General features: G+C 35.1%; 1 protein-coding gene across 1 annotated transcript in view; it reads right to left on the reverse strand.

Annotated features, from left to right (window-relative positions):
* Positions 1 to 225: 225 nt before the first annotated feature.
* The window catches only part of LOC100370369 (alpha-1,3-mannosyl-glycoprotein 2-beta-N-acetylglucosaminyltransferase-like), a 63,339-nt gene continuing 42,072 nt past the window's right edge, over positions 226 to 21,492 (reverse strand). Inside the window, exons 3-12 of the mRNA XM_006818445.3 lie at positions 13,043 to 13,157; positions 11,098 to 11,251; positions 9,859 to 9,967; positions 8,428 to 8,566; positions 7,826 to 7,960; positions 7,382 to 7,472; positions 7,103 to 7,207; positions 6,357 to 6,447; positions 2,571 to 2,741; positions 226 to 803 (exon numbers count right to left, since the gene is read on the reverse strand). Of these exons, the coding sequence (XP_006818508.1) occupies positions 690 to 803; positions 2,571 to 2,741; positions 6,357 to 6,447; positions 7,103 to 7,207; positions 7,382 to 7,472; positions 7,826 to 7,960; positions 8,428 to 8,566; positions 9,859 to 9,967; positions 11,098 to 11,251; positions 13,043 to 13,157 (1,224 nt within the window). The 3' untranslated portion in view covers positions 226 to 689. The remainder of the gene's footprint in view (positions 804 to 2,570; positions 2,742 to 6,356; positions 6,448 to 7,102; positions 7,208 to 7,381; positions 7,473 to 7,825; positions 7,961 to 8,427; positions 8,567 to 9,858; positions 9,968 to 11,097; positions 11,252 to 13,042; positions 13,158 to 21,492) is intronic.

The following is a 21,492-nucleotide window of genomic DNA, read 5'->3' on the forward strand; positions in this document are numbered from 1 at the left end:
GTGGTATATACAGGGTGTGTCATGGTATATACAGTGTGTGTCATGGTATATACAGTGTGTGTCATGGTATATACAGTGTGTGTCATGGTACATACAGTGCGTGTCATGGTACATACAGGGAGTGTCATGGTATATAATACATGGATGACATGTCATGGTGTATAAGGGGAGTGTCATAGCTCTGTTCCCAATATATCAGTCTGCTGAAAACATACGTTGCTATAGTTACAGTAACTGATAAAGATTGTTTTTATTACAAATAAATTACATGTCATGTGAAGTTGATAATTGTGAGAGTTAAACAAAAAAAAAATAAAAATTAAACTAAAAAAAACTGTCACTGAATGATTGAAAATCAAACTCAAAAAATTATCTACAATCCATGTTATGAGTATTACAAATACCAAGGTGACAATAATTAATATATTTCTTTCTTTCTGTTTGTTTGTTTGTTTGTTGTTCATCACACTAATGTCCATTTCAATAAACATAACTGCATTGGTTGATTCAACTGATTACTGATGTTACTTATTAATTAAAAAAAAATAGATAATTGTAACTGCACTTTATTGCAAAATTCAGTAATCTAAAAATAAGTTTGATTTTTTACAGATTTTTTTAACTACAATTTTTTACAAAAATAATCATTAATTTTTATTGCAAAGAAATTTTTGATTATAAATTTAATGTTAACTCCAGGTTGGATCATATCCTGTCCAGCTCTGTGCAGGTGCCAGGTAAACTCTAATATTATTGTACATAAAAGTAATAATACCAAGATAGCCTGTTCTTGGGACTCCAGCCTTGAAAAAAAGAAGACAATTACATATTAGCTTTATTAGAAAATATGTGAACTGATAATTAAAGAAAGTTTAGAAAGAATTCCCATGTCCAGATAACCTACGCACCAACCTTTATTTAAATATCAGAAGAACAAATGAAAAGTTGGTTATTTATGCAAATTAGGCAATTAATATTCAAAGATTTTAACCCCAATCTGATAAAATGTGTGGAGTACTTTAAAACTATTGTTTACTATTTTTATATGTTTGAGCATTTTACTGGGTTTTAATTTAATTTGGTGAGAAACGAGTCCTATTGTTATTTTACATGTTTATGCTGATTTTTCTTATCATTGAAAAGAGCAAAATTGAAACCCAGTGAATAATTAATGCTTTAACATAATCCATCTATATTTTCAGAGTGAATGATGATGAGTTATTAAAAAGTAATTAATTATGCAATTTAGTCTTTAACTTTTTCACCACCAGTTCCTGTTTTTCATAACAAATTCACAAAAAAGTCTTGTTTATAGTCAGCAGTTTCGTTAAGATTGGAACAAAAATAACCAATTTTGTTTTAGTAAAAAGTGAAAATTGACTCAAATTTTGTCTTTTGGCTTTAAAATTTGGGTTCATTTCCAGAAATATTGAAGAATATAAGAAAAAGGTACAGAAAAATTTGGGCGAAAAAGTGAGGTGTATAAAATGTTGAAGTTGTGCTCCATGCGATATTGCATACATTTCAAGATCACCAAATACCAAGAACACAAGTAAAATGGGACAATATCACAGAGTTGCTGTTGGTTGGCTTAGTCTTTTCCATGAAACAAAACGAAACAAAACCCAACCCTAACCCTAACTCATATTTGTTTTCATAGGCCTAATAAAATTCACACTGTGAAACATGAAATGAATAGCGCCATCAGTGTTCAACAATTCCAAAATGGCTGTCACGTCATGTCAGCACAAATGAATCAAGCTGCAAAGTAGGCAGAAAAGAGGTGGAAACTAAATATTCTCGACAAATATATTTCTGTGACGTGGCGATGTTTGAAGTCGTTCAAAATTTTGGTTTAATTTAATTTTTTTTTCACATTTCGTGGAAAAGACTAAGCCCTTTTGGTTTCATATGTATGGTTTCACAATCTATATGTGCTGTGGATTTTGAAGCAGACTCGTGCACAGAAAGCATACTGTGAATGACACACAGACATGCACAATCTAGGTTGGCAGTCACAAAACACTTCATACTGTGAAAGGGTTAATTATTCAATGCTTATTCATTGCTTATTCATTGCTTATTTCACTGACTGGAAAATGTGCTAAATTAAAACCCAATGAATATGTAAAATTAGCATAGAACACATTATCTAAATGATAAAACCGTTAATTTAAAACCCACTGAATATGCCAGAAATGGTAAATCAGCGAAATTATATCGAATTGAAAAATAGTCATTTTACAGTAGTTGATAGGGGAACCTTGCCACTATGTACCACATTTAAAAGTTAAAGATCACCTTTTCCAATAAACCTAAAAACACCAGTTGACCTTTAACCTTTCCAATTCCAAAGTATACTTTTGTCACTGTTCACAGAATAAACCTGCAATTTCTTTTTTCTTTATTTTGTCAAGTTTATTAAAAATTATAGTTTAGGATTGCAGCCAATGGGAAATTATGCTCATTTGGTCTAAAAATAAACCAAAAAAAAGGGAAAAATCATATTGTTCAGAAAGTTTTTTAATGGAAATAATTATTCTCAATAAATTAAAATGATGTATGCTCACCTTGAAATCAACCATAATTCCTAACACTTTGGCAATGCTTTTAAAAGAATTATTATCAGAGTACTGAATTCTAACAGTATGTAATCCTCGGCCATTCTCACGTGTCAGCTGATTTACTGTAATGCTGGGAGTCTCGTAAACAAGTTTTAAAAACTTTGGGTCATAATTTTCCTGAAAAGAGAGGCACATACAAAGTAAGTAAGTAAAACAAATATGGGACTAATGCAATTTACCATTTTTAATTATGAAATTCAACACACTTTTGGATATTTGCAATATGTATCTAAGACTCTATGCAGTGTTCCACTTTGAATAATATAAACCACTAAACTAATGCCTAGCTACAATGATAGCAATATTCAGTGTATCTTCATTCTTCGAATCGCACGCTTTCGCTAAAGCCGGTCATTCATAACCGGCCTGAACCCGTGCCGCGTGCGTGATCGTGTTAGGAAAAGCTGTATTTCACTGCTGTTAAATTGAAAAAACAAAAGGTTTATATTTGTTGACACATTTTCAAAATTTCGTATTCCATCATTGAAAATTGTTCGTGGCAAGTGAACGAAGACGATGGAATGTCTAAATATTTGTGCAAACCGTGTAGTAAACTGACAAAACTGTCGAAACACATCATTTCCCTCAGATACAGCACTAAGCATTTTCTGTTCAGTAAGCTTGTTCACAGAACAAAAAGCTAGCAAAACGTTGATTTCTGTATTCCACCTTTTTAATTTTACCAAGTAATGAGTTGTTTCTATCATGAGTTCTGATTGGGTAATGCAAATAAGCCCAACTATAAATCTTATAATCGTTTGAGGGTGCGCAACTTACAGTAAATCAGGGTGAAATCTGCCAAAGGTTAATGTTGAGGCTTTGGCCAAATAAATGGTCCTTGGCAGGCGAAGATGATGCATCTTAGAATCTATGCAATGTTTCACTTACTATAAACCACTACACTAATGCCTAGCTACACTGATAGTAATATACTGTATAAACAAGCCAATGAACATAAGAGTACCGTATTTGTCTTCAGTTAAGCGCCACCTTCAATTAGGTGCCAGTGCCACAAAAACTTTGTATTTTACACCTCAATTAAGCGCCAGACAAAGTTGAAATTTTGGCACGTAATGATCGTGAATTGGGGGCCGGCGGATCGACTATCGGTTACTGATACATAGCCATGGACGCGATTGCGGTAGTCCCTTGCTGTTACTGTACGAATGGCTTTTATGTAAAAAAAAAAAGGTTTTGTTTCTAACAAATTTTAAGAAATTTGTCTATAATCTCTTGAAACACGTCTCTTTAGTCTACTGTAGAAAATATCCGCGTGGTTTTTAATTTCGCAGTAAGTCCATAAAAACGAAATTAAAACAACGCTAAAATGTTCTGTTTCAAATGCGCTGTTGTCACAGTAAACAGTGTTAAATTATTCTTTAAATGTTCAGTTTACTTTCCAAAAATAACTAATTTCTTGATTTGAAAAAAAAAATCATGCCGTTTTTCCCACCAAAATCAAAACCAAAATATCGCAAACATCGGCAAATCACTTTCGCATTGCGTTCATACATTATTTAAATGAGCTATGGTAATTTGATCACGTTGGCATCATCCAGCATTTTGATTGGTTAATTAACGATTTGACCTATCAGGTCAAAAAACACGTTCCAGGTCAAGTCCTAGACAGGAAGCATGGCAGACATCGAATCGCGTCGAGTGTTTACATGCGACCAGAATCATTCGCTTACGATGAAATTAAGTTGAATTTTACTTGCATTTTATTTTTTGTATGTTATTATAATTACTACTCAGTAATAATCGTAACTGTGGAACGCAGCATGACCGGATTTTGCTACCATGATCATTGACTACTAAGCAATGCATTTGTGTTCGTTTTATTTTTCTGTTGATCGTACGGCAAACTGTGAATGTTTTCTAAAGTATGATAATTTTTGTATAACTTTCTAGACTGTCCGAAAACTGGTCATTTACTCAGTATTTAAAATAAAGGCTACAGTGACTAAGCGTCAGACTGTAATGTAAAATATTGCCAATAATGTATTACCAGAATAGAGCAAGACAATGGCTTGAAACACAGTTACCGGTACTAGAACTTGAAGTGCTTGAAATAAGTGTCATTTGAAACAAAGTTGCTCAAATTTAACCACAAATAAGCGCCACCATGAAATGAAAGTGTAACAAAGTGGCACCTAATTGAAGACAAATACGGTATTCACTGCACACATTTAACAAGTCATTGTCAATGACACGTCCCCGTTCCGTTCATATTTGAGTGACATATACATTCAAAGCAGATCATGACCGAAATGCACCTGCATATGTACAACACATTGTGCTAAATCTGAACAAAATCCATCCATGCATGACTGAGATCCGGTTCTGGAATTGTGAAAATACGTGATTTTGATGCATTTTCGGCCTTAAAATGGCTATCATTTCGCTATTGTTAAGCAGATCATGAAACAAAGGCACATATCTATTTGTGACATGATGTACCATGTGTGTGTGAAGTTTGAACTTGATCAATCCAGACATGTCTTGGATACGGATCCAGAACTGAATTCTTTAACAAAATGGCCGCCAGTCGGCCATTTCGAACTTGATCCGAAAAAAAAAAAGACGTGCATCAAGGTCTTATTATGTTTAATGTATGTACCAAGTTTGAATGAAATCCGTCCATGCATAACTGAGATCCGGGTCCGGAATGGTGAAAATGTGCGATTTCAATGCAGTTTCGGCCTTAAAGCGGCCGCCATTTGGCTATTGTTAATGAGATCATGAAACAAATACACATACATATTTGTGACATGATGTACCTTGTGTGTGTGAAGTTTGAACTTGATCAATCCAGACATGTCTCGGATACGGATCCAGAACTGAATTCTTTAAAACAAAATGGCCGCCAGTCGGCTATTTCGAACTTGATCCGAAAAAAAAAATGACGTGCATCAAGGTCCTATTATGTTTAATGTATGTAACAAATTTGAATGAAATCCGTCCATGCATAACTGAGATCCGGGTCCGGAATGGTGAAAATGTGCGATTTCAATGCATTTTCGGCCTTAAAGCGGCCGCCATTTGGCTATCGTTAATGAGATCATGAAACAAATGCACATACATATTTGTGACATGATGTACCTTGTGTGTGTGAAGTTTGAACTCGATCAATCCAAGCATGTCTCAGATACGGATCCAGAACTGAATTCTTTAAAACAAAATGGCCACCAGTCGGCCATTTCAAACCCGATCCAAAAAAAAAAATGACGTGCATCAAGGTCCTATTATGTTTAATGTATGTACCAAATTTGAACAAAATCCGTCCATGCATAACTGAGATCCGGGTCCGGAATGGTGAAAATGTGCGATTTTGATGCATTTTCGGCCTTAAAATGGCCGCTATTCGGCTATCGTTAATCGGATCATGAAAAAAATGCATGTGCATATGTCCCATATAATGTGTGATGTATGAGTGAAGTTTGAACTCAATCGGTCCATGCATGTTCGAGATACAGGTGATCACGGACGCACGGACGCACGGAAGCACGGACGCACACAGGGCAAAACATAAGTCCCCGTTTTCGGACTGCGTCCGAACGGGGACTAAAAAAGGCCAACCACCAGCACTATCACATGATATCGGCATTAAATCACATGATACCCCCAGCACTGTCACATGATATCAGCATTAGATCACATGATATCAGCATTAGAACACATGATATCAGCATTAAAACACATGATATCAGCATTAGATCACATGATACATACTTTGATGAGGTAACTGAGATCCATTTTTGTAAACTCCACAAAATCTGTATTTAATCTAATAAACTTGAGATGCTGTTCAAAAAACAGTCCCCTGAAAAAAATAAAATTACACAATTATATTTATTAAAAAAAGAAACAGACATATTTTAGTAAAACATTTTCAAAAACTCAGTAGCAACTACTTACAACTGATATCATTAATGAATGACAAGTCTCTGTGAATTCTGTAAGTCAAAAACTCTGAGAGCTCTTCACACAGGGGAGTCACAGTGTTTTTAAAATTATATGCTTTGAACATTTCTAGCAGTAAATAATGATCAATTCAGCCCCATATTTCAATGTTTTCAATCTAATTGTCATTTTTATCTATGAATGTAACATTCTTTACTTTGAGTGAAATATATCAATACATAGACAGAACATCAATAACATCCAGAAGGCAATCATAAGTCACAAAATGAATGTATTTGTAAAGTTTGCATGTAAATGGTCTAAGTATGTCACAGATAAAATAAAAATGGCAACTATTGAGTCTTTTTTGCATATTAAATTAGCTGCCTGTCTTGAATTAAGTTATAAGGCAAAGTTACAGGCTTGTCATTTTCTGTTGTATCGATGAAATCAGTCTAAAAAATGAGTCTGGATGGATGAATGATCCAGTACACAATAAATGAAATACTAATTTACTAGTTTATTTGTGTATTAATTGAAGATGAGATTATAATACAATAGTGGCGAACACTTACTTGCTAACTCCAACTTTACCAAAAGTATCAGTTCTAGATATTTCAGGCCTAATACAAGATCTACCTTTCCTTTGTTCTGGTTCTCGAATCCAATCATCCCAGAAACTAGTAAACAGGTAGAAAACAAATGATAATCCAGGGAAATATGTTTTCTAATATGCAAATTCTGGCAAAGTGCTTTTACACAAAATCCGACAACAAATGGTTACGCCCCAAAATATATTATATTGTATACAATACTACATTGTATTACTTATAATGACTAAACTAAATGCTTACCCATTGGGCCATTTTGGTTCCAATTCACTCCACATATTTTGAGTCATCATCCAACCCAAACCGGGAAAAAAATCTGTTCTATATAGTAAATCTAAAAATAAATGTACATTTATATAACGCAACAGCTTAGAATATGACAAACATAACAGCTTTGAATACAGACAGCACAAACAAAATTTTGTAATAATAAAATTATTGTGCGACTGCCCTCAGGTGGTAGAATATGGAATATGTCAACATTTGTCACCAGAGGGCGCTAATGCCAAAAACTTGTAGAGATTTTAGGAGTTAAGCAGAACAAGTTATCACATTTCAGTGAATTAGAAAATGTTTGTTTTTTTAATTGTTTCTCTATAAAAAAATTGGGTCTAAAAGGTTTTTTACATGACATATAACAATGGTTATGAAAATCTACATACCAATGTGTTAAATTTAATAACTTACCGCTTTGTTGTGATATAAGCTTCTCTTTGCCATTGTCATTCCAGGCAGACACACAATAGAGTGTTGGATCACGTATTAAAATTGAATATGAAGCAAGAAAATATTCAAAAAAATCCACAGCTACATCTAAGTCATCTGAAAGATCAAATTTTTCTTGTTTTAAAAATTTGTTACAAATGAGTTCAATATCAATAGTCTGTCACTAGAGGGCGTTATTTACAGGAATGGTGTACATGTATTAGTATTTTGTCTCTGATTCTACATCTGAAATCTTTGTATTCTGAGAATATGTCTATGCAAAAAAAGAAAGTTGGTAGCATATCCACCAATTCTTGGCTCTACAACAATCATAATCAATTATGACATGTGAACAAGTCTCAGCTATATTTGTTTTCCTTCTGAATTATAACCATACAGACAATTATCGAACACTTCAAAATGTAGGACAAGCACATGAGGAAACAAGCCACAAACTATCAAACTATCACATGGCTGTGGGTTTGTGACAGAAACACCGAGTTTGTCACGAGTAGTTTGTGGTGTAAACTTAGTCAATAGTAAAGCATAGGTGAATGTAATTTAAAATTTTCATAATAACATACCTTCAACTATTATAACACTATTGTATCTAAATTGATTGAATACTTGTCCTAAAGCCCATTTGTAATGTCTTGATATGCGATAATAACCCTGATATTTCACCTCTTTTGGAGGAAGGTAAATATTGCTTTGATCAGGTTGCTGGAAAATACACAGTAAAGTTATGAAATAGCACAGCAATATAAACTCCTACTATTATGCATACATTAGTAGAGTACCAAATCACTTATCTAGACAACACACATCTTTCATCTGGTTAGGAAGGCTATGCAATAACAGTGTATGCACGGCAAAGTAAATATGTAACCTGGCTTGGACAGGTTTCATGGAATACATTTTTTTCGTTATGAGGATGCCTAATTACTGCAATACAAGTCACAGATGTATATGTAAATGTTTAACTCGCTTTGCCATGCATATGCTGTTATTTCATACATAAAGTATATTCAAAGATTTATAATCATGTACAGATGAGATGAAAATCTCACACGAAGTGAACTCTCCTGATTTACGAGAATTTGCAATTTTGTATGGTAAATCAAATGTAGTTGTAGCTAATAGTGTCACAGAATACGATGGATGCTTAGAAATGTTTAGATTGCTTAAACAGAAATAAGTGATATTATCGATGCATTGAAAACACAATTAAATGCTTTGAAAATTACCAAAAATGATCTCAGATGAACATGATCCACTTTATGCATTAGAATTTCTAGAAATGTAAGTTTCTCGTGTGGTTTTGTGATAATATCTAAATACCTATGATTTATTCAATTTGCATCATATCTTCATGCCTTATCACACCCTAATCTTATAAATTCTTGGGATTATAAAGATTTATACCCAGTCTTCATAAAAGATTAGGAACATACACAATACACATTTTGTTTTTTTAATATAATTGTAACATGCAAAATTTCCAGATATTGAAGTCACTGGTGTTAACCAGTCTCCCTAAGCTAATACTACATGTATCGCAAAGCAGTCTGATTTAGATTGTTGAGTTATAATAACAGTCTGCTCCAAAACTTGACCCCACAATTTCCCTGACATGAGGTGAACACAATAACCACTGTACCCTCACCTAGGTCTTGGAAATATTTAAATTGTTAAACTTTTTTCACAACCAGTTTCCAGTCTGGTGGTGAAAAGGTTAAAGGGCGGGAGTCGTCGCGTCGCGTCCTGTTCGATATGGGACTCATAACGGCGTATACATTGCATGTAAAATACATTGTTTATTTACATGAAATTCGAACACGCGCTGCACGACGACCACCGCGCTTTAAACTGAGATGAGCAAAATTGTCACTACATTCAGAACGCACACAGTAACCACTTTGCAGATAAGCATGGAATATCAACCAATTCTATGCATTGTAGATTTCTCTTGCAGTTTTGTGATATTAAAATTCAGGTTGAAGAACTCTACATACCTGTATGTGTGTGAGTTGATCTCCATATGACTGTATAACTTTAGCAGTTTCTTCATGATCACAGTCTTGACTTACAATAATGGGGAATTGTTCTTTAGATGGTCGGTATCTGCGACAAGAGAAGAGAACTGATAATGTTATCACATACATACATGTAATGAATATGTCTATAGTGATTGCTGATTTTGTTAAAACAAAATGGTTGCCAGTCGGCCATCGTTTGAAAGGGTCATGACCCATTCGGTGATGTACAAAATACAATTGTCAGTGTGCCAAATTTGGATTGATTAAACAATGTGAATTTGAGAAATAAATAATGAATGTTGCTGATATTCATCAGAGGGGACCGTAAGGAACTCTTACAAACTGGGCTACCAGTAGGATTTTCAATGACTCACAAAACATGAAGTTTTCCCTAACGAAATTAATGCAGTTTATAAAATTTATTGCTAGATTAATTTAAGCGATACAGGCATTTATACATTTATGCCTTTTCAGATATCAGAGGAAATAGTGACCACACTAGTCAAATACATGCAGTTTTAGAAATTATTGTAAATAACTTCCAGGTCTGAAGAACCAATAAAATTCTTATTTTGGTGTCATGCAAATCACTATTGAAACAGCATTCCACCACAATCAACCAAACAAACACTTTATTTTTTATAATTCACAGATATTTTTATATTGACGCATGTTTGTCCCAAAAACTTGAAAGATCACTAAATCATCATAGGTACAATAAATTAAACTTCAATAATATCAAATTTGATGCAATCTCCTGTTAAAATATTGCAATCATATTAATTATAGATCAAAACTATTTAGACTAAAGTTAGTAAAACAACTTTTTCCATGATACATCTTTACTAATTTTTCGTCAACTTTTCATTGCTTGTTTGTCTTCGGAATAACGTGGTCGAAGTGTACTCACCAATGATGGTTACAGTGAGGGTAAAGAAATATTATGATTGTTTCTTCAATAACCACTGCACAATATTTACAATAGCAACAATGTTTGCATTTTGCATTTTTATTTTGAAAACTGTACTATGTCAGCCAGGTATGCACATGAGCAAGTTCAATCAGAGGTTCAGTATGAGCAATAATGTAAACATGGCTCAGTGCTTATCAGGGAAATAATCATATTTACACTCACTATAAATGTCATTGGTGACTATGCCAAGTGGCCATTTTGTTCTGCTCAGGTGTTAACTGTAGTACATTTATATAACTTACTTGATCAATAAATCAATACATTTTCTAACTGTAGGTCGATTACATGCTATAACTAAGACTGGTATGACAACACCACTATGATGAGCAACAGCAGGTGGCTCAGCCTCTTCTTTGCTTTTAAAATCAAAAGAAATACCAAGGGATTTTTGTTTTTCTGTAAGATAGACATATGCAAACAATTATTATCAAATCACAGCCTATATCAGCCACACAGCATTCAAATTGCATGATGGTCTGTAGACAAGTACACATGTGATTGCAAATTCTCTTTCAAAGTAGTTTCATGTGGGCTGAAGACAAGCACATATGTGATTGTAAGACTTCTTCAGAGGTAGTTTTTCAGACTGGCTTGTAAGTGTACTTTTCTAGGGGTTCACAAGATTCCTAAAAAATCATCTACACATAAAATAAAAATCATCTACACATAAGATAACAACACATAAATTTGAAACAAGACCACTAGCCTTTTTCTGGTTGCAAAGTTATCATGCCAATTATATTCAGAATACTGGATGTTTTCAAATATAAGAAGTCATTGAAAATGACACAGTCCCCGTTAAATTTTTGAAAGTTCTCGTTTTGCTCGTCATATTAAAGCGGAGGGGTTGTCGCGAGCGTGTCCTTGAAAATTGAGTTCCAAGTGGCGTATACAACAGATTGTTTATTTACATCAAAACACGTGTTCCGTGTGGTAGTAATATGGCCAAAAATAAAAACAGCCGTTATTCGGCCATCTTTGATCTGATTGTGAAACACACTGATATGTATGATGTACATGTATGTGCCAAATACGAATGAAAATGGTACATAAATTGTGGAAATACCGCATAAAAAAACAAAAACAAGATGACTGTCAATCGGCCATCCTTGACCAGATTTTGAAACAAATTGTCATGGACATGCATCCTAACATGTATAAAGTACATGTATGTGCCAAATTTGAATGAAAACTGACAGAGCACGTCCAAAATACCGCATAAAAAAACAAAAACAAGATGCCTGTCAGTCGACCATCTTTGCGAAATAAATCGTCATGGACATGTATCCTAACATGTATAATCTATGTACCAAGTTTGAAATGAAAACTGACAAAGCATGTTCAAAATACAACATTTTCAAAAACCAAGATGGCTGCCAGTCGGCCATTTTGAATTGAATCGCTAAACCACTGCATGTGCATATGTCCCACATAAAGTACTAGGCACATGCAAAGAATAAACAGAATCGGTCCAAGGGATTCTGAGATATGACTCCGGACGGACGCACAGACGAACGGGGACCGAATTATAAGTCCCCGTTTTCAGACTTTGTCCGAACGGGGACTAAAAAGACTTCTTTTTTTCATGTGATAAATAAAATCCATTTCAGTTTGAATTATTTTTTCATTTGGGATAGGTATTTAGGCTTAATAAAAACTTAATAAAGTTTGAAAATTTTTAGATCAGGCTGTGTGTTGTGGTGTAAACCAACTGGTCCCTGTTCCTATAACATGCTTTTCAAAAATAGAGTAGATTAAAGATTTACTACGGTGTTTTTTTTCTTGCGTATAAAAACTTGTTTGCAGATATGAGAGTCATAAGTCATGTATAAAGTTGTTTACATTACTATTAAAGTTTTGCGATGTTTCAAATTTCTGTATAATCTTCTTCAAAGCCTGCCACAACTTTCAGATGTTTTCTCAAATATGGTCAAAAAAAGTTTATGGTGGGCAGTAAAAAATAATGTAGGTAGAAACCTCTGGATTTGACAATTCATCTCACATATATATACATTTACATAAATAACATTTACTGAGTCCAAAAACAAACAAAATTCAGTTTTTAGACAGATTTCATCAAAGAATGTTCCACATGAACCAAGTGCATGGCGCAGAGCAAGCCACATCACAGATATGTGACAGGTATTACGTATACAATTATGTTTTGAAAAGCAGAAAATCACTCACTAATAAAAATATCTTTCTGTCTCTTTATATCTTCTAATAGCTCGTCATTTTCTTGAATTTGTTGATGGATTTGATCTTGTAAATTTGACAACTTCTTTGACAACCTGGTCAGTGTCTGAAATAATGATTATTATTATTATTATTATTATAACGATATGATTGATGATACACCTGACACTACATACATGCAAGGAAAATGAAAGAAAGATTTACAATTCATATGTTTTTAGAAACAATACAAATTTCATTAGGAGGAAACCTATGGTGTTATTGAACCAGAAAGTGGAAAGGAAAATATTCACTGAGTATAATTTTAAATAGTAGGTTTGTGGTTGCAATATGATTCACTGAGTCTCTAATTCACTAGTTCGTGAAGGAAAAAAATATAATAAATTTTTTTATTTTATTGTTAAGTTTGAATATTTGCTGAGTTTTAATTCATCACATTTAAGCTGCCAGCAAAATAAGCACAAATATTACCCGGCAAATAAATTAAGCCTTTCACCACCAGTTCCCTTTTTTCCCTTCACAAATTCTATACTTTCCTTCCAAAAAAAAAATAAAAATAGCCAATTTGTTGGAGTAAAAACTGAAAATTGACCCAAGTGTTGCCAGTTGGCTCCAAAATTAGGATTCATTTCAAGAAATATTGAATAATATAAGAAAAAGGTGCAGAAAAATTTGAAAGAAACTCTGGTGGTGAAAAGGTTAAGCCCTATATAATAAATAATCCATGTGACACAACAAAACAACTATTTTTATTTTGTAACAGTGATTGACATTTTGCCAGTGATAGACAGATGTTTGGAAGTACCATGAAGTGATTGACATTTTGCCAGTGATAGACAGATGTTTGGAAGTACCATGAAGTGATTGACATTTTGCCAGTGATAGACAGATGTTTGGAAGTACCATGAAGTGATTGACATTTTGCCAGTGATAGACAGATGTTTGGAAGTACCATGAAGTGATTGACATTTTGCCAATGATAGACAGATGTTTGGAAGTACCATGAAGTGATTGACATTTTGCCAATGATAGACAGATGTTTGGAAGTACATGAAGTGATTGACATTTTGCCAATGATAGACAGATGTTTGGAAGTACCATGAAGTGATTGACATTTTGCCAATGATAGACAGATGTTTGGAAGTACCACGAAGTGATTGACATTTTGCCAGTGATAGACAGATGTTTGGAAGTACCACGAAGTGATTGACATTTTGCCAGTGATAGACAGATGTTTGGAAGTACCATGAAGTGATTGACATTTTGCCAGTGATAGACAGATGTTTGGAAGTACATGAAGTGATTGACATTTTGCCAGTGATAGACAGATGTTTGGAAGTACATGAAGTGATTGACATTTTGCCAATGATAGACAGATGTTTGGAAGTACCATGAAGTGATTGACATTTTGCCAGTGATAGACAGATGTTTGGAAGTACCATGAAGTGATTGACATTTTGCCAGTGATAGACAGATGTTTAGAAGTACCATGAAGTGATTGACATTTTGCCAGTGATAGACAGATGTTTGGAAGTACCATGAAGTGATTGACATTTTGCCAGTGATAGACAGATGTTTGGAAGTACCATGAAGTGATTGACATTTTGCCAGTGATAGACAGATGTTTGGAAGTACATGAAGTGATTGACATTTTGCCAATGATAGACAGATGTTTGGAAGTACCATGAAGTGATTGACATTTTGCCAGTGATAGACAGATGTTTGGAAGTACCATGAAGTGATTGACATTTTGCCAGTGATAGACAGATGTTTGGAAGTACATGAAGTGATTGACATTTTGCCAATGATAGACAGATGTTTGGAAGTACCATGAAGTGATTGACATTTTGCCAGTGATAGACAGATGTTTGGAAGTACCATGAAGTGATTGACATTTTGCCAGTGATAGACAGATGTTTGGAAGTACATGAAGTGATTGACATTTTGCCAGTGATAGACAGATGTTTGGAAGTACATGAAGTGATTGACATTTTGCCAGTGATAGACAGATGTTTGGAAGTACCATGAAGTGATTGACATTTTGCCAGTGATAGACAGATGTTTGGAAGTACCATGAAGTGATTGACATTTTGCCAGTGATAGACAGATGTTTGGAAGTACATGAAGTGATTGACATTTTGCCAATGATAGACAGATGTTTGGAAGTACCATGAAGTGATTGACATTTTGCCAGTGATAGACAGATGTTTGGAAGTACCATGAAGTGATTGACATTTTGCCAGTGATAGACAGATGTTTGGAAGTACATGAAGTGATTGACATTTTGCCAATGATAGACAGATGTTTGGAAGTACATGAAGTGATTGACATTTTGCCAGTGATAGACAGATGTTTGGAAGTACCATGAAGTGATTGACATTTTGCCAGTGATAGACAGATGTTTGGAAGTACATGAAGTGATTGACATTTTGCCAATGATAGACAGATGTTTGGAAGTACATGAAGTGATTGACATTTTGCCAGTGATAGACAGATGTTTAGAAGTACATGAAGTGATTGACATTTTGCCAATGATAGACAGATGTTTGGAAGTACCATGAAGTGATTGACATTTTGCCAGTGATAGACAGATGTTTGGAAGTACCATGAAGTGATTGACATTTTGCCAGTGATAGACAGATGTTTGGAAGTACATGAAGTGATTGACATTTTGCCAGTGATAGACAGATGTTTGGAAGTACATGAAGTGATTGACATTTTGCCAGTGATAGACAGATGTTTGGAAGTACCATGAAGTGATTGACATTTTGCCAGTGATAGACAGATGTTTGGAAGTACCATGAAGTGATTGACATTTTGCCAGTGATAGACAGATGTTTGGAAGTACCATGAAGTGATTGACATTTTGCCAGTGATAGACAGATGTTTGGAAGTACATGAAGTGATTGACATTTTGCCAGTGATAGACAGATGTTTGGAAGTACCATGAAGTGATTGATATTTTGCCAGTGATAGACAGATGTTTGGAAGTACCATGAAGTGATTGACATTTTGCCAGTGATAGACAGATGTTTGGAAGTACATGAAGTGATTGACATTTTGCCAGTGATAGACAGATGTTTGGAAGTACATGAAGTGATTGACATTTTGCCAGTGATAGACAGATGTTTGGAAGTACCATGAAGTGATTGACATTTTGCCAGTGATAGACAGATGTTTGGAAGTACATGAAGTGATTGACATTTTGCCAGTGATAGACAGATGTTTGGAAGTACCATGAAGTGATTGACATTTTGCCAGTGATAGACAGATGTTTGGAAGTACATGAAGTGATTGACATTTTGCCAGTGATAGACAGATGTTTGGAAGTACCATGAAGTGATTGACATTTTGCCAGTGATAGACAGATGTTTGGAAGTACCACGAAGTGATTGACATTTTGCCAGTGATAGACAGATGTTTGGAAGTACCATGAAGTGATTGACATTTTGCCAGTGATAGACAGATGTTTGGAAGTACCATGAAGTGATTGACATTTTGCCAGTGATAGACAGATGTTTGGAAGTACCATGAAGTGATTGACATTTTGCCAATGATAGACAGATGTTTGGAAGTACCATGAAGTAATTGACATTTTGCCAATGATAGACAGATGTTTGGAAGTACATGAAGTGATTGACATTTTGCCAATGATAGACAGATGTTTGGAAGTACCACGAAGTGATTGACATTTTGCCAGTGATAGACAGATGTTTGGAAGTACCATGAAGTGATTGACATTTTGCCAGTGATAGACAGATGTTTGGAAGTACCATGAAGTGATTGACATTTTGCCAGTGATAGACAGATGTTTGGAAGTACCATGAAGTGATTGACATTTTGCCAGTGATAGACAGATGTTTGGAAGTACATGAAGTGATTGCCATTTTGCCAATGATAGACAGATGTTTGGAAGTACCATGAAGTGATTGACATTTTGCCAGTGATAGACAGATGTTTGGAAGTACATGAAGTGATTGACATTTTGCCAATGATAGACAGATGTTTGGAAGTACATGAAGTGATTGACATTTTGCCAGTGATAGACAGATGTTTGGAAGTACCATGAAGTGATTGACATTTTGCCAGTGATAGACAGATGTTTGGAAGTACATGAAGTGATTGACATTTTGCCAGTGATAGACAGATGTTTGGAAGTACCATGAAGTGATTGACATTTTGCCAGTGATAGACAGATGTTTGGAAGTACATGAAGTGATTGACATTTTGCCAATGATAGACAGATGTTTGGAAGTACATGAAGTGATTGACATTTTGCCAGTGATAGACAGATGTTTAGAAGTACATGAAGTGATTGACATTTTGCCAATGATAGACAGATGTTTGGAAGTACCATGAAGTGATTGACATTTTGCCAGTGATAGACAGATGTTTGGAAGTACCATGAAGTGATTGACATTTTGCCAGTGATAGACAGATGTTTGGAAGTACATGAAGTGATTGACATTTTGCCAGTGATAGACAGATGTTTGGAAGTACATGAAGTGATTGACATTTTGCCAGTGATAGACAGATGTTTGGAAGTACCATGAAGTGATTGACATTTTGCCAGTGATAGACAGATGTTTGGAAGTACCATGAAGTGATTGACATTTTGCCAGTGATAGACAGATGTTTGGAAGTACCATGAAGTGATTGACATTTTGCCAGTGATAGACAGATGTTTGGAAGTACATGAAGTGATTGACATTTTGCCAGTGATAGACAGATGTTTGGAAGTACCATGAAGTGATTGATATTTTGCCAGTGATAGACAGATGTTTGGAAGTACCATGAAGTGATTGACATTTTGCCAGTGATAGACAGATGTTTGGAAGTACATGAAGTGATTGACATTTTGCCAGTGATAGACAGATGTTTGGAAGTACATGAAGTGATTGACATTTTGCCAGTGATAGACAGATGTTTGGAAGTACCATGAAGTGATTGACATTTTGCCAGTGATAGACAGATGTTTGGAAGTACATGAAGTGATTGACATTTTGCCAGTGATAGACAGATGTTTGGAAGTACCATGAAGTGATTGACATTTTGCCAGTGATAGACAGATGTTTGGAAGTACATGAAGTGATTGACATTTTGCCAGTGATAGACAGATGTTTGGAAGTACCATGAAGTGATTGACATTTTGCCAGTGATAGACAGATGTTTGGAAGTACCACGAAGTGATTGACATTTTGCCAGTGATAGACAGATGTTTGGAAGTACCATGAAGTGATTGACATTTTGCCAGTGATAGACAGATGTTTGGAAGTACCATGAAGTGATTGACATTTTGCCAGTGATAGACAGATGTTTGGAAGTACCATGAAGTGATTGACATTTTGCCAATGATAGACAGATGTTTGGAAGTACCATGAAGTGATTGACATTTTGCCAATGATAGACAGATGTTTGGAAGTACATGAAGTGATTGACATTTTGCCAATGATAGACAGATGTTTGGAAGTACCATGAAGTGATTGACATTTTGCCAATGATAGACAGATGTTTGGAAGTACCACGAAGTGATTGACATTTTGCCAGTGATAGACAGATGTTTGGAAGTACCATGAAGTGATTGACATTTTGCCAGTGATAGACAGATGTTTGGAAGTACCATGAAGTGATTGACATTTTGCCAGTGATAGACAGATGTTTGGAAGTACCATGAAGTGATTGACATTTTGCCAGTGATAGACAGATGTTTGGAAGTACATGAAGTGATTGACATTTTGCCAATGATAGACAGATGTTTGGAAGTACCATGAAGTGATTGACATTTTGCCAGTGATAGACAGATGTTTGGAAGTACCATGAAGTGATTGACATTTTGCCAGTGATAGACAGATGTTTAGAAGTACCATGAAGTGATTGACATTTTGCCAGTGATAGACAGATGTTTGGAAGTACCATGAAGTGATTGACATTTTGCCAGTGATAGACAGATGTTTGGAAGTACCATGAAGTGATTGACATTTTGCCAGTGATAGACAGATGTTTGGAAGTACATGAAGTGATTGACATTTTGCCAATGATAGACAGATGTTTGGAAGTACATGAAGTGATTGACATTTTGCCAGTGATAGACAGATGTTTGGAAGTACCATGAAGTGATTGACATTTTGCCAGTGATAGACAGATGTTTGGAAGTACCATGAAGTGATTGACATTTTGCCAATGATAGACAGATGTTTGGAAGTACCATGAAGTGATTGACATTTTGCCAGTGATAGACAGATGTTTGGAAGTACCATGAAGTGATTGACATTTTGCCAGTGATAGACAGATGTTTGGAAGTACATGAAGTGATTGACATTTTGCCAATGATAGACAGATGTTTGGAAGTACATGAAGTGATTGACATTTTGCCAGTGATAGACAGATGTTTGGAAGTACCATGAAGTGATTGACATTTTGCCAGTGATAGACAGATGTTTGGAAGTACATGAAGTGATTGACATTTTGCCAATGATAGACAGATGTTTGGAAGTACATGAAGTGATTGACATTTTGCCAGTGATAGACAGATGTTTAGAAGTACATGAAGTGATTGACATTTTGCCAATGATAGACAGATGTTTGGAAGTACCATGAAGTGATTGACATTTTGCCAGTGATAGACAGATGTTTGGAAGTACCATGAAGTGATTGACATTTTGCCAGTGATAGACAGATGTTTGGAAGTACATGAAGTGATTGACATTTTGCCAGTGATAGACAGATGTTTGGAAGTACATGAAGTGATTGACATTTTGCCAGTGATAGACAGATGTTTGGAAGTACCATGAAGTGATTGACATTTTGCCAGTGATAGACAGATGTTTGGAAGTACCATGAAGTGATTGACATTTTGCCAGTGATAGACAGATGTTTGGAAGTACCATGAAGTGATTGACATTTTGCCAGTGATAGACAGATGTTTGGAAGTACATGAAGTGATTGACATTTTGCCAGTGATAGACAGATGTTTGGAAGTACCATGAAGTGATTGATATTTTGCCAGTGATAGACAGATGTTTGGAAGTACCATGAAGTGATTGACATTTTGCCAGTGATAGACAGATGTTTGGAAGTACATGAAGTGATTGACATTTTGCCAGTGATAGACAGATGTTTGGAAGTACATGAAGTGATTGACATTTTGCCAGTGATAGACAGATGTTTGGAAGTACCATGAAGTGATTGACATTTTGCCAGTGATAGACAGATGTTTGGAAGTACATGAAGTGATTGACATTTTGCCAGTGATAGACAGATGTTTGGAAGTACCATGAAGTGATTGACATTTTGCCAGTGATAGACAGATGTTTGGAAGTACATGAAGTGATTGACATTTTGCCAGTGATAGACAGATGTTTGGAAGTACCATGAAGTGATTGACATTTTGCCAGTGATAGACAGATGTTTGGAAGTACCACGAAGTGATTGACATTTTGCCAGTGATAGACAGATGTTTGGAAGTACCACGAAGTGATTGACATTTTGCCAGTGATAGACAGATGTTTGGAAGTACATGAAGTGATTGACATTTTGCCAGTGATAGACAGATGTTTAGAAGTACCATGAAGTGATTGACATTTTGCCAATGATAGACAGATGTTTGGAAGTACATGAAGTGATTGACATTTTGCCAATGATAGACAGATGTTTGGAAGTACCATGAAGTGATTGACATTTTGCCAGTGATAGACAGATGTTTGGAAGTACCATGAAGTGATTGACATTTTGCCAGTGATAGACAGATGTTTGGAAGTACCATGAAGTGATTGATATTTTGCCAGTGATAGACAGATGTTTGGAAGTACCATGAAGTGATTGACATTTTGCCAGTGATAGACAGATGTTTGGAAGTACATGAAGTGATTGACATTTTGCCAGTGATAGACAGATGTTTAGAAGTACATGAAGTGATTGACATTTTGCCAGTGATAGACAGATGTTTGGAAGTACATGAAGTGATTGACATTTTGCCAGTGATAGACAGATGTTTGGAAGTACCATGAAGTGATTGACATTTTGCCAGTGATAGACAGATGTTTGGAAGTACCATGAAGTGATTGACATTTTGCCAGTGATAGACAGATGTTTAGAAGTACATGAAGTGATTGACATTTTGCCAGTGATAGACAGATGTTTAGAAGTACATGAAGTGATTGACATTTTGCCAGTGATAGACAGATGTTTGGAAGTACATGAAGTGATTGACATTTTGCCAATGATAGACAGATGTTTGGAAGTACATGAAGTGATTGACATTTTGCCAGTGATAGACAGATGTTTGGAAGTACCATGAAGTGATTGACATTTTGCCAATGATAGACAGATGTTTGGAAGTACATGAAGTGATTGACATTTTGCCAGTGATAGACAGATGTTTGGAAGTACATGAAGTGATTGACATTTTGCCAATGATAGACAGATGTTTGGAAGTACCATGA

This window comes from Saccoglossus kowalevskii, chromosome 21 (assembly GCF_978046115.1).
Source record: "Saccoglossus kowalevskii chromosome 21, keSacKowa6.1, whole genome shotgun sequence".
Lineage (NCBI taxonomy): Eukaryota > Metazoa > Hemichordata > Enteropneusta > Harrimaniidae > Saccoglossus > Saccoglossus kowalevskii.